A 15208-nucleotide genomic window follows, 5' to 3' on the forward strand; every position below is an offset into this window, starting at 1 on the left:
ATGTATGTGTGGATTGTGTAAGAGTTGTATGGGCCCCAATAAAATGATTTAAAAAAATAACTAGAGGAAAGTTGTATGTTTCATCGTTGCTACACTGCACCCTGACTTGCTTGTCTCCTCCCTATGACCCTTCTGTAAGGGGATGTCCAGTTGGGTTCCACTCTACACTCCCCCTCATTAACAATATGATTGTTTGTTCCTTGATGTTTGATACTTGATCCCATCGACACCTCATGCTCATGTAGTCTGGTGTGCTTCTTCCATGTGGGATTTGTTGCTTCTGAGCTAGATGGTCGCTTGTTTACCTTCAAGCCTTGAAGACCCCAGATGCTATATCTTTTGATAGCCTGGTACCATCACCTTTCTTCAACACATTTGCTTATGCACCCACTTTGTCTTTGTCTTCATCAATCGTGTCAGGAAGGTGTGCATCATGGAATGCCAGTTTAATAGAACAAAGTGTTCTTGCATTGAGGGAGTACTTGAGTGGAGGCCCAATGTCCATCTGCTACCTTAACACTGAACCTATAAATAATGCACATAGAGCTATTATGGGAAGAACTTTTCAGTTCTCCCCAACCCCAAAAAATAGCATATAAAGTTATACCGAATAATCCATAGGACCCAAGAGAATAAAACATATAGTGTTTACAGACACAGTTCAAAGCTGCCAGGTGTAGTTCCCAGGGAAGACGCCTGACAATGCCACTAGCGATGCTCGGTGTACACGGGGCCTCTTCAATGGCTCACTGCAAAAGAAATGCTGAACTCCACTTTTGCTTTCTGCCATTTTCATAAATTTGGGATTTCTCCCAGTTAGTGAAAACGGGTTCTGATGTAGGTCTGTCATAAAAGTGAGGTGGCACAAAATGAACTTTCAAAAAGCAGGGGGCACATGCGTACAAGGAGCCACCTAGCACACATCTAGCTCACACATCTAGCACACATCTAGCTACTGTTAGTCACTGTAGGCATGCAGATCAAACTCGCTATGAAATATCCCTTCACTCCCACTAAGATGAGTAGCGCCACTACGATGGAAAATAAAGTGTTGTCAGAGTGGAGAGAAGTTGAAACCTCAAACATTACTGGTGAAAGTGTGCTTTCACTGTAGAAAACATTCGACAGTTCTCAAAAGAGTCTAAGCATAGAATCATCATATGATTCAGCATTTCTAACCCTCTACATGTTCTCAAAAGCACAAACTTGTACACCTTCGTTCATTGCAGCATCAGTCACAATACCCAAAAGGTAGAGACACTCAAGCCTCTATCCACAAGTGGAAGCAAAAACAAAATGTGGTATATATGGCATATGAAGTTATACTGAATAATCCAAACATACACACACACATATACATATGTACACACACATATGTATATATAATGGGATATTACTCAGCCATAAAAATGAATAAAATATTGATATGTTTGATATACTTATGGCTAAAATAAAAATGAATAAAATATTGATATATTTGATGGCTAAATACCTCATATTGTATATACACACACATATACATGCATATGTATATTTACATACACAAATACATGTGTGTATACATATATGTATATATAGTGGTATAATATTCAGCCATAAAAATGAAGTATTGATATAATTTTATGGCTGAATACACCTCATTATATATGTGTATATGTATGTATATATGAAATATGTATGTGTGTGTAAAGTGTTGATATATTGTCATGTATGAACCTCAAAAGCACTGACTGGAGAAACCTTTAAAACATTATGCTAAATTGAAAATACCAGATACATTTGTATGAGACATTGTTTGAAAGATACGTGTGTCTGATAAACCCATAGAGACAAAAAGCACAGTGGTTCTTGCCAGGGGCTGCGGGTGGACAAAAACAGCAGCTCCTGATGAATCAGTACAGGTCAACTTGGAGCAAGCCCATGTACCAGGTGAAACTGCCCTATAGGGTTTTCTTGGCTGTGATCTTTACAAAGGCCAATCCCTGTGGGATTTGATTTCATTCATTCATGCATGCATGCCTGCATGCACATTCTCCTCCCTTGGAGCTGTGAGGGAGTCTTGTTTGGTTCTCACCCCTCCTCTCCTGGCTTAGTCCCTCTGGAGGTGAGCCAAGCAGGAATTACTTAGTTCACTGGGCACGTCCCTGCCAAGCTGAGGATCTGTCCCAGGTCAGGATCTGCCTGTCTCTGGCAATACCCATCAATGATCACTCTGAGTAGATAAGAGTATAAAGCCTTTCTGGGGGACAATATAAGCCTCATCCTGAACCCACCACTGCTGAGACTGTGCCCCCTATAGCCTACACCCTCACTCAGAGGCGTGAATTTTCCCCTGGGCCATTAACTCAGGGCAACCTCCGAGGATCGCCATGACAATGGTGTGGGCCCCCTTCTCCCACACACTGTCTGTACACTTTAAGATGAATAGAATAGTAAAAGGAGGTAAGGGAAATAGGAAGAGTATCTTCATGCAGTTTTTATGTGAATTAAGTAAGTTAAGGAAAATACCGTTGCAGCGTACTTAGACTAAGGCCTGGCATACGGTAGCTATTACAGAAGGATCGGAGAGGAGCAAGGATGATAATTCAAACCCTTGGAAGGAAAGGGAAGAAAAGGTCTTTACACACTTCAGCCTTTTCTAAAGAACAGGCCAGCGGGAACCTGACAACACAGCTCTTCAGCTCTGTTCACCACCCACAGGCAAGTCTTCTGTGATTGACAAACAACTCTCAGAAGCCCCCACAATATGACACTGTCCTTGGGGAGCAAGCTCAGCATATCCGGTGGGATCTCTTGAGAGCAGAGAATGGCACTCCAGTGGATGTGGGCTATCAACCAGACATTCAGCTCTCCACAACCAGAAAAAAACAGCAGAAATGTTTGCTCAGGACGCAGAGCCACGTCTGAACAGAAAGCATGTCCTCCAACTCCAGGCCTCTCATACAGTCCACCCCATCAGTATTCTAAGTGAATGGCTTCTCACTACTGGCTATGAATCCTTCACGTGCATCTCAAGCTTAATCTCACCCGTGATACTTTTGCTTCATACAGTGTTGACTTGCCCGACTCAACCAGGTCCTTCATGTATGCTGAGGTCCTCCCACCACTCCACCTGTACTGTGGTCCCGCACCTGGCACTCTGTCCTCCTTTCCTGACTAGTTAAACCCAGTGCACTCAGATCCCAGGTCACATGTCCACCCCTGTAATTTGTCTTTGTGATTTTATTAATGTCAGTCTCCACTCGAAGTTCCTGACGACCGATACCTAAGAAGATGGCCTAGGGGAATTCCCAGCCCCTTCCTCCCACCCGATGTGCTCACCATCATTGATCCGCCCCGCCAAGGACTCCGCACTGAAACCAGCAAAGACAACTGTGTGGACGGCACCAATCCTGGCACAGGCCAGCATGGCTGCCACAGCGATTGGGGACACAGGCATGTAAATAGCCACCCGGTCCCCTCGACGTACGTCATGCTTCTTCAGTGTGTTGGCCAGCCGGCATGTGGTCTCCAGCAGCTCCCTGTGGCACAGGAAAGAGATGGCCATAAGAGACGGGGGAGGGATAAGGAGTAGAGTTGTTGTTTGTTTGTTTTGGTGGGGGGATAATTCTGCAAATTGCAAATACTGAACACTTGTCTCCGTGTCTGGGATGTAACAGGCACTGAAGTTCTTGGTGCGTGGAAAGTTCTTCCCCAGAAAGAAACATGTTTAACTCTGGAGACTGGTTGTGACAGAGATGACTGCCTTATTTTAGAGGCATTTAGAGGTTGACAGCAGGAGTTCTCCTTATCGGCAGCCATAAGCATCCAAAGTAAAACCATCTTATTGCTGACTTTTGCGCGCTTGCACTTCCTAAAAGCATCATTTCATGGCACTGAATGGGGAACACTAAGATTCAGGTTTTGAATACCAGCTCCCACATTTGCAAAGGAGGAGAGTGAGTGCAGAGCCCCTCACCACAACCCAGAAACCAAACAAGGGTAGTTCAACTGAATAGAAAAAACATTGTCATCAAATACGTCCTGTGATTCCTTCTTCACTATACCACTGAACGGCCATCTGCTGTTCCAGGTATGCTCTGTGTTTTCTAGAGAAGCCCCATCCCCACTGGAGAATGTATACCAAACTGGGCCCCACTTATTAATACTTGCAATGAGTCCATCGCTCAAAAGGCTATGGCCAGGTTCAGCCAAGCAATCAGAGTGCCCTATGTCCCTTGGCAAGGTAATTGACTCAGAGGTTGTGTGACTAACCTGGCCCAAGCAGAGAACCCAGCCCAATCAGAATCCGTAACACAATTCCAGGGAAACATGCAGTAAGCCCAACACAATGGAGAAAAGTAATGATGCTGCTGAAGCTGATCTTATTGTTATCACTGCTCCCCCTCCCCCCGCCTTTCTGCCCTCCAGAGTTTGTGTTTCAACTGCAATAAAAGAAGACATAACAGAGAACTGATGAGAGGAGGAGAAGCCAAGGCCCCTTCGTGTGGGCTGGGGCGAGTTGTCAGCACCAAGACATCACTGCTCCTTGGGTCTGGAGTGCACAACCCCATTTAAGTATTTCCTGTCTGGACGGGAAAGGGAAAGCAAGGGCTGAACACTCTGTGGACAAGCAATTCTCCAAGTGGCCAGACCCCAGTTGCTCCGTGGCACACACTCCAGACATTCTTCAACGCCTCTTTAAAGACCTCCATCACTACTGCTAGGTGCGACTTCCCTGGGTCACTTGCTAGCCCGGGGAACCTCATCCGGGAGCTTCCCTCTAAGAAAGCTACTGCTGTTTCTGCTCTCCCTTGTCCTGTCAGCTATCATTGTCCATCTCCTTGTGCCTCAGTTTACCTTCACACCTCCTGCCCCTCATCGTTGTGTTTGCAGTGTCCTTTGTTCAAGGGCTCATCAAGAAAAGGGGTTCCAAGAAAGGCAAATCTCAATAAGAGGCAACCAGGAAACAGCAGTGTAATGGAAACCAATCTCCCATCTCAGTCAGGGACCTCAAGGGGATATTTGTTTCCCAAGGTGTTTCTGCAAAGCAGATCCATCATGAGTCAAATCATGGGCCCTGCCGCCCAGCCTATGGTGTGTCATGCCCACACTGGCTCCAACATGCCAATTCTGGTAGATGTCATCATTTCTCCTGAGTGATTTTTAGGAATAGGATAACAGTGCTACATTTCACTTAAGTTTCATTATAAACTTACATGTGTAAATATACTTAATTATGATGATGAGGAAATAGATCTGTGTGCACATATTTATAGGTTCAGTATTAAGGTAGCAAATGGACATTGGGCCTCCACTCAAGTACTCCCTCAATGCAAGAACACTTTGTTCTATTAAACTGGCATTCCATGATGCTCACCTACCTTCCTGACACGATTGCTGAAGACAAAGCGGGTGATCGCTGAAAACAAAGCGGGTGCATGAGCAAATGTGATGAAGAAAGCAGATGGTGCGTGGCTTTCAAAAGATATAGCGTCTGGGGTCTTAAAGGCTTAAAGGTAAATAAGTGGCCATCTTGCTCAGAAGCAACAAAGCCCACATGGAAGAAGCCCACCAGCCTGTGTGATCATGAGGTGTTGAAGGGATCAGGTATCAGGCATCACCAGAACAAAACATCATATCATTGTGTATGAGGGGGAGTGGGGAGTAGGGACCCAAAGCCCATCTGTAGGCAACTGTACACCCCCTTACACAAGGGTCATGGGAGGGAGATGAGCCAGTCAGGGTGCAGCGTAGCAATGATGAAACATACAACTTTCCTCTAGTTCTTTAATGCTTCCTATTCCCCCACTATCATGATTTCAATTCTACCTTACAAATCTGGCTAGACCAGAGGATGTGCACTGGTACAGATAGGAACAGGAAACACAGGGATTCCAGGACAGATGATCCCTTCAGGACCAGTGGTGAGTGAGAGTGGCGATACGAGGACGGTAGAGAGCATAGGGTGGAAAGAGGGAACCGATTACAAGGATCTACATATAACCTCTTCCCTGGGGGAAATACAACAGAAAAGTGGGTAAAGGGAGACGTCAGGCAGTGTATGATATGAGAAACAGTAATTTATAAATTATCAAGGGCTCATAAGGGAGGGGGGCAGGGAAGAAAGGGAAAAAATGAGCTGATGCCAGGGGCTTAAGTGGAGAGCAAATGTTTTGAGAATGATGAGGAATGTACAAATGTGCTTTACACAATTGATGTATGGATGGATTGTGATAAGAGCTGTATGAGCCCCCAATAAAATGATTTTTTAAAAGAATAATAATAAGACTATATAATGATCAAATCTGTCTTGGAAGAAGTACAACCAGACTGTACCTTAGAACAAATGATGGCAAGGCTTTGTCTCGAGTATTTTGGACATATTGGTAAGAGTGGACATCCAGGATTCCAGATTATCCCTGGAGAAGGATCTCGCGCTAAATCTCAGGTAAAAAGAGGGAAAGCCTCCGTGAGATGGCCTGACCTTGGCAAAATGGGTTCAAACATAGCAAAGGTGGTGAACAGGCCACGGGACTGGGTGAGATTTCATACTGTGGTACATAGAGCCTCTATGAGTCAGCACCAACTCAATGGTATCTGTTAGCAACTACATTCTTACTCTACTTCCTGCTCACTCTGCCAAGGCCACACACCCTACGGCCAATACAATCTTCAGAGGTGAGCAGCTGTAGCCTTCCAGAGGGTGTAAAATCCCTCTACTCCTTTCTTCCCCACAGCTGTCTAGCCTCTGTTTGATAACCACCCTGCAAGAGGACACCCGCGCATGAAGCTGCCCGTTTATCATTTTAATAGGCAAACAGTTACCTAAAAGTGGACTAAAATTTGAGCTTTTCTAGTTCCTCTCACTTGTCATTCAGTAACAACCTTCCAAATTCCTGAATCTCCCTACCACCACTGTGTCCTCTTCAAAGTTATTTCTCTCCGAAGCTCACTCATCCAACCCTTCATGACCCCAGTAAGTCTCTCTGGACACCCCAGATAACCAGAGGGACCCCTATACTCTTGCAGTGGCTCTCCTGATTCCTGACCTGAATTTCACACTTAATAAAGTAAACTAAGAACACATTATTTAATGTTTTTTACCTAACACAGGTGGCTCAGTCATGTTGATGAGTTCATGAATCCCCATATGTCTATTCCCACACATACATTCCCTCAGACAGAGATTACCATCTTATGGTCATGGAACATTTTTTGATGTAGACTTTCCATTTATTCCTATTTAATTCTATTTCAATGATGGCAACATATGTACAAATATGCTGATACAATTGATGTATGGATTGTTATAAGAGCTTTAAGATCCCCTAGTAAAATGATCTTTTTTAAAAAGTGACATCTTTGTACTGGAACCCTTCAAAGAGATCTTGTGCGGCAAATCTCCCCAAAGCAATAAATGCCTCTGTTGATTTCTTGCCTGATGGATCCGTGACTGTTGGTTGTGGCTGCAAGTGGAATGAGATCTTTGACAAACTTCAATACTTCCTCTCTGTGTATCATGCTGCTTTCGATTGGCCTAATTGTGAGGATTTTTCTTTTCTTTACATTGAGTTGTAATCTTACTGATGACTGTGGTCTTTGAGCTTCATCGGTATTTGAAGCCCTCTTCATTTGCAGCAAACAAGGTTGAGTCATCTGCATATCAACAAGTTGTTCATGAGTTTTCCTCCACTCTTGACCCCGTGCCACATTCTTTTCAAATTGCATTGTCATCAAGTCAGTTCCAAGTCAATAGTAATCCTTTGTACAACAGACCTGAACGCTGCCTGATCCTACACCATCTTCCCAATTGTTCCATTTCAGCCCACTGTTGCAGTAGCTGTGTCTCTCCCTCTCATCCAGGGTCTTCCTCTTTGTTGCTGCTCATCTGCTTTACTAAAGCATGAGGCGGTCTTTACTAAGCATGTGACTGAAAATACCAATGCTCAGGTCTGGTGCACCTTAGTCCTTCCTCTAAGGGATGTCCTTAGACTTCAACACTTTGAGAGGTCCTGTCCTGCAGATCTGCTCCATGACATACGGCACTGGATTTCCTGACTGCGGCCTCCAGGGACATTGATTGTGGATCCAAGCAAGTTGAAATCCTTGATAACTTGGATCTTTTCTCTGTGAATCGAGTGCTTCAAGGCCTGGTCACTTTCAGCATGCAAGGTTGATGCTCTTGATGACGTTTTCTTCTTCTTACTGTATCTGCTCAGCATACAGATTGAACAAGTACAGTGAAAGAATACAACACTGATACGTGCCTCTCCTGATGGTAAGCCAGTCAGTATTTCCTAGTTTTGCTCAAATAAACTATAGCGATTGTTCGTTCTAATTCTCCTGTCTTTGATAAATGAATGTCTTGAGGGCTTACCAAGAACCTCACTATGACTGCTTTGCAATAACATGAGTTTATGCGTGGCATTTTAAGTATCTTTCCCGTGATTTCTCAATATTAAAATTAAAAGTCATATGGCCAGCCCCCTTTAAATTACCTCCCTTTCTGGCCACAGTTGCTGAGATAGTTAAAGTGTATTGTGCCAACCTGGCCGATAAACACATGTGGTGTTAAATGTAGGGCAGAGAGATAAATGGCTCAGTGAGCCTTGCCTTTCTAGTTCTCGGGTCCTTGCTTTCTGATGGTCGAACCAAGGTGCAGCTGCCTTAGCCAGTTCCCTGCTTCAGCTGGCAAGGTTCACTTCCTGCAAAACATCCCTGAGGAGAAGCCACATGGACCTACCCCGATGCAGCCCTGGGTGCTGGAGCAGCCGTGTGGAGACCCCTGCCAGTGCTGAGATGCTTACACGCTCACTGATTTGGCATTCCTCCTGCAGTCAGCATCATTACGTGTGTTTTGTGAGATTAGGGAGGGTTTTGTAGATTGTTGTCGGACATATGAGCTAATGTTGGACTTGTGGGCTTGGGAAGCACTGGGTTGGGATGGTTTCTTAATGTACACTTACCCTTTATATTATATATATATCATATGTATATATATATATATATATGAGTTTCTGTAGATTTGTTTCTCTAATGTACCCAGACTAACACAGTTGCTCTGACCTTGGATTTGAGTCAGAAATTGGGTTCCCACCTGACTCCATTGCACTCCTGTGCACAGGGTCAGACAGTGAGTGACATCTATAAGCAGAGGCACTGTGGTTGGTGGTTCAGCTAGTGCCCCAGAACCCTGGGATCCACACCACTGATACCAGCCCTCGGGACGGGAACCTTTGGGAAGTTCAGAAAAGGTAACGACCATTTGTGCTAATCCATAACAACTAGAACATAAGTTAAACAGCATAACCTAGGGTGGACACCTGCCCACTGGGGGCATCAGGGAGCAGCTGAAGAGAAGGTACGTAGCTGGGGGGGAATAGCAGGCCTCCCTGCTGGACGTGCTGCTTCGGATCATTGACCCTGTGTTACCAAAATGTCTGGAGCCTCCAGAAACTTAAGGAAAAAGGAAACTCTAACAGGAAGAACAAAGCTCCATTCTCACCCTGGAGGCCTAATCCCCAAGGGTCAGAGCAGACTGTGAGTGCCGCCACAATCCCTTCTGGCAACCCTCCCTCCTTCTAACCCTTCACCTTTCTCTCAGGAGTCTTGTGCTCCACTCCATCACACACACGGCCCCTCTGCCTGGGACCATGCACCTGCCTCCCACCGTTCCTTTGACAGGCTGTCCTTCTGGTGTCCATGCCCTTGACCACCATGAATGGGTGCTGCTTAGCAGAGAGGTGCAGAGGATCAAGTTACAAGTACACAGGTGCTGCTCCAGGGAGAGAGAGGTTTCATAATAAATGTGTGTGTGTGTGTGTGTGTGCTCCTTGATTCACCTTTCGCAGCTGCCTCCCCCTACAGATTATGAAGGACTATCCAGGTGGTTTTGTTCAGCTTCAATCTTTGCATGGATCATGTGTACCTCCATTCCCAGATACAGCCATTCTAAATTATGATACTGGAAGAACTGTCACTTGCCCAAAAGAATTACAGAAATAGATATTATAGAAAGAGATTCAAAATGCTTCCTCGTGGCAACCACTGAGTCAAAGTCTTAAGGAATGGTATTTCAAGTTTCAAACCAGCACTGCACACGTACCCCAGGGTCTTAGTGGGATCTGAGAGCAGTGAGGTTTCGCGATCAGTCACTCAAAAGTCAGCCAGAAGGAGCCACCGCATCCTTTATGGAAGAGTGGCCTCGATTTCCCCACTTGGAAGGAGTCCCACCCACAAAATCAGCTTTGCCCAAAGACCTACTTATCAATCTGTCTGTTAATGATCTGCCCTTCAGATGACTGGGTATTCTAATAAAGGAGTTTGCTCCCTAAAGTAATCACATTGTAAGTAAGGCAAAGAGCAAGGTGCAAGGGTCAGGCACGGGGAGACTGGAGGCACTGCCTGTTAACTAACTTGCACCCACATACCCCATGTTACCTTACACCAACCACCTGCCCTGGAACCAGTGGTCACAGATCACTCTGGGCCCATGGAATCTGGTTCTCTGCTGACCTTCTTTCAACCAACAACACAGCTGAAATTGGCCCTCCGAGGGCTAGAACCTGTGTAGGGCTCTTGGCCTAGATCCCATTCAGCTCTCTTAGTAACTAGGGAAAGGCTGTGGTGCCATGTTGCAGATGAAGAAACAGGATCAGTGTGTGAAGTGACACATGGCCAGGGGACAGAGGGTCCTTCTCCTGATCATGGCCACATTGCCCTGAATGCACCGCCTCTCCCTGCCCCTCTGCATCCTTCACAGACACTTCTCTCCATATCTCTGCCTCTCCAAACCCAACACAGGACTTCTCCCAAATCTCTCTTCAAACAATGTTCACACCAAACCCCAAGCTCCCTACTGCTTGAACCCACAGGGACAGACCACCTGAGTGGCCTGTGTAACTGACTATGTTAGAAGATGCCCAAGATCAGGAAAGAAGCAGAGGAAGACGTCTTTCTGCTGACTTGTGTTCCAGGAGGTTTCACAATGCTTGAGATAACACAGGCTCCAAATTCCAAGCTGTGCACAGAGCAAAAGTCACGGACACTTATTCTAGAGCTGAGTTCGGGGCAGGGTGAGTCTGAAACATGCTGATCTTCCCACCATGTCAAAGGTGTTGCTAGCTAAGTGTCAGTTTCTACAAGGCATCCTAGGTCAGGAGACCTGTTAGCAGCCGAATCCTGGGTCAGTCGCACACTTTGGCTCACCCTGGTGCCCAGGGGATGGCATTTCCACCATCATCCTAGCCCCTGAGAGTCACAGAGGCTCAGACTGTGACTCTGGGGCTTGGCCTTCCAGCTAGTAAGGTCTACAACTCTCATAAGCCCCAGAGGTACCATCCACCTGAGATCAGCCGGAAAGTACTTGTTTTAGTGATTTACACAATGGTAGTTTATGTTCCACAGGGCTCAAACTGATGGTGACCCGACAGGACAGGGTAGAACTGCCCCTGTGAGTTTCTAAGACTGTACCTCCTTACAGAAGTAGAAAATCCTATCTTTCTCCCATGGAGTGGCTAGTGGTTTCCAACTGCTGACCTTGCAGTTAGCAGCCTAATTCACTATACCCCAGGGCTCCTTGTTCCACAGGACAAAGGGTACCGATGTCTGGGTAGTTTTCCTCTGAGGGAGGAGGAAAAGAACTAATGTCAAAAGTCCAAAGTGCCACTTGACCCCCATGAAAATGGCTACCATCAAACCCAGAAAACAACAAACATCAGCAAGGATGTAGTGAAACTGGAACCCATGTGCACTGTTGGTGGGGATGCAAATGGTGAAGTGAATGTATAACAATCCTCCCAAAAGTTCAGCTAAGCCTGATCATAGGACCCATCATAGGGACGTGAGAGCAGGGCCTCAGAGAGACTCGTGGCCACATTAAGCACAATAGCCACAAGGTAGAAACGCCTGTGTCCTTCAACAGGTAAATGGGTAAACCAAAACCAGCGTAGCCATAGGGAAATGAAGTTGTCGTCCATGTTATGACATAGGTGAACCTTGGAAACATTTTGTTAATGAAGTATGCCAGAATGCAAAAGGACAAATACTGTAAGCCACCACTTCCGTGATGCATCTGCTGTAGCGAACTGACGAGAGTGAAACCCACTGTGATCGCAGGGGCAGGCGGAGAGGAGGATGTGCGGTGTCTAGTCAACGTGTTTGTTAAGGAGATCGCGGGCAACAGTTTAGCACTCGGGTATAAGCTCTGCCCCTACAGACCCTCAAGACGAGGAAGTCATCGGCTTCAGGACAGATCTCCATGTGACCCCCTCCCGGGGGGCGGGCAACAGAAAAGGGGGTGAAGGGAGAGGTCGGACAGTGTAAGGCATGAAAACATAACAATAATTTATAAATTATCAAGGGTTCATGAGGGAGGGAAAGTGGGGGAAAGAGGGAAGAAATGAGGAGCTGATACCAAGGGCTCAAGTAGAAAGCAAATGTTTTGAGAATGATGAGGGCAACAAATGTACAAATGTGCTTGACACAATGGAAGGATGCATATGGATTGTGATAAGAGTTGTACAAGCCCCCAATAAAATTTTAAAACAGAAAGGAAGAAAAGATTTACATTAAAATACTCTGTTCTGTATGGTCACTATGAACCGAATGGTGTCCACAGCAGTAAGTGGTGTGGTTGTTTGGGATTTTCTGCTTGAAGTGATAAAAACATTTAGAAATGGATAGTGTAATTACTGAACAATATGGTGAACAAAAGTAATAATATCACTGAATTGTACACATAAAAGTGGTTGAAATGAAAAAGTTTTGTTTTATAAATATAGCCACAATTAAAAATTAAAGAAAAACCTTAAATTACCAGGAAAATAATTAATACAAATCACTGGAAAACTGGTTATAATTGCAGACCATCCAGGCATATAATTTTTATCCTTTCTTACATTCAAACAGCAAACAGAAATAATCACACTGTACTACACTTGGCTAAGACTTGTGGTAGTTTTGTCTATACTCAAAAAGTTTCGAGGAGGAGGGGGAAGATGGCCGACAGGGACACCCGCATACTCTGAGAGCTCCTCCAAACAAAGCGGGATTGGCGACCAGGTAGCTGAATAGTAAGAGTCTGGTGAGTGAAATATCCCCCTGGGTCAGCACCCCAGTCCTACCCCACGTATTTGTCCGGAGCAGGGGTCTAGGTGAAAGAGGACCGGACTAGTGGGACATCTCTGGCCACTAAGCTGCCGTGAGCTCACTGGCGACCGGCTTAGGCTCCATCCCCAAACCCGGCGCCTAGCCCAGAGCCACTTGCCTGCCCTGCCTACTCCAGCGGCCCACTCCCCACTCCCTATCGCGGATCCCCACTGGGAGAGAAGCTTTCCTCTCCCGCAGTTCCCCTCTCCCCACAGGGCAGCGATCTGCCCTCGGGCCCACGTCCCTCCCTCCATTCATCCAAGCTCAGGGGAGCGGACCCGCGGGTTGTCTGGTGACCCCCACGGGGGACCATCCACCCGCACCGCTGCCGCGGACCTCTCCACCTGCCCTCCGTGCGCTGGCCTCCCACCCCCGCCCGCCCCCGCCAGCCCCTGGCAGCCTAGCGCCAGCTCCACTCCTGGCCGGGACCCTGCGCTGAGCACTTCCCGCCAACAGGAGCCATAGCCCAACCCGCGCCTGTCCCGGACCCTGAGCTTCCGCGGAGCGCCGCGCCCCGCGCTGCTGAGTCTGCCCACCAAGGGCCCCCCCCTGCGCAAGGCACAAGAGTAGGTGCCCTCCCCAGGGTGCTGCGGGGACCCCGGCGGCCGCGACTCTGAGCCTGAGCAGAGGAAGGGCGCCATTGCCCCCTGCGGTTTCGCGCCAAGCCTCCTTTGCCGGCGCCATTACCCCCTGCGGTTTCGCGCCAAAAGGGCGGAGAGCGAACACCATTGTTCCCTGCAGTGTCCAGCCCGGGCAGATCAAACACTCCACCTGCAGTCTAGGCTTTGCAGTCCCTGAGGAGCCCTCAGTGAGCTCCAGCCAGCTCTCACCACCTGGGGCCCTGTTGGGTCCCCAGTGCCAGCCCTAAGCCTGCCGCAGCCCGCCCCAGCCACCCCAGGAGACGGCACAGTGGCCTGAGCCTCCACACAATAAGGTTACTCCTGTCTCCCAGAAGCATGGGGCCTATTAAAGGATCAAGGAAAAATCAACAGACCACATCACTCCCAACAAAAAAATCAGAAAAACGAGGCACTTTAACAGACCTAACGTCACTCATAGAAGAATCAGATATAGATCAGCCACAAAAGGAAATCTTCAGAACTCTGCTTGCAGTAATACAGGAGCTAAGAGAAGAAAACCAAAATAAGGATGCAACGATAGAAGGGATGAAATGCACAATAGAGGGGATGAAGTCCACAATAGAGGGGATGAATACTATCCACCAAAAGGAACTGCAGAAACTAACAGAGGAGGTAGCAGAGGCCACACAAAAGGTCACAGAAGCTATATCTAGGCTTGAGGAGGCTGAGAACCGTATCAGTGAACTCGAGGACGCTCAAAACAAACGAAGCAAGCGAGAAAAACAATCAGATAGGAAAATTAAAGAAACAGAAGACAGCCTGAGATCAATGACAGATGCTATGAAGAGGAATAATATTCGAATAATTGGTCTACCGGAACACAACATAACACACAAATCGACCGCCAAGATAGCAAAGGAATTCCTGGAAGAAAATTTCCCCAACCTAACAAAGGAGAATCCGACTCTCATACAGGAAGCAGAGAGGACGCCGGCTAAGCTAAACACCAAGAAGAACACGCCAAGGCATATAATTGTAAAATTATCCAACTTAGAGGAAAAAGAGAAAATTCTACGAGCATCAAGAGAAAGGAAGACAGTCACATACAAAGGAGCGCAGGTAAGGGTATGCTCAGACTTATCAGCTGAAACCATGAAGAGGAGGAGAGAATGGAGCAGCATCTTCCAAATTCTGAAAGATAAAAATGCCTCCCCCAGAATCCTATACCCTGCCAAGTTATCCATTAAGATAGAGGGTAAGATAAGGGTCTTCCAGGACAAGGAAGAACTCAAAAAATATACTGCAAGTCACCCGACCCTGCAGAACATACTGGCTGACTCACTATGGCCAGAAGATCAAGCTCCAACTAGAACCTCCAGGAGACCACCATATAGCCCATCTCCATCTAGAAGCCAACATGCCAGCAACACGTACCAGGACAACACGGTCTCAGATGGAAAAGAGGACAGGATAGAAACCCTCCACTCAAACGCAGT

The 15208-nt window shown here is 46.6% G+C and overlaps 1 protein-coding gene across 1 annotated transcript in view; it reads right to left on the bottom strand.

The window, feature by feature from the left end:
* The window catches only part of ACSS1 (acyl-CoA synthetase short chain family member 1), a 54740-nt gene that overhangs the window by 18936 nt on the left and 20596 nt on the right, over window positions 1-15208 (bottom strand). Inside the window, exon 3 of the mRNA XM_075564178.1 lies at window positions 3322-3521. Coding sequence (XP_075420293.1) covers window positions 3322-3521 — 200 coding nt within the window. The remainder of the gene's footprint in view (window positions 1-3321; window positions 3522-15208) is intronic.

The sequence above is a fragment of the Tenrec ecaudatus genome, chromosome 12 (genome assembly GCF_050624435.1).
Source record: "Tenrec ecaudatus isolate mTenEca1 chromosome 12, mTenEca1.hap1, whole genome shotgun sequence".
NCBI classification, from domain to species: Eukaryota; Metazoa; Chordata; class Mammalia; order Afrosoricida; family Tenrecidae; genus Tenrec; species Tenrec ecaudatus.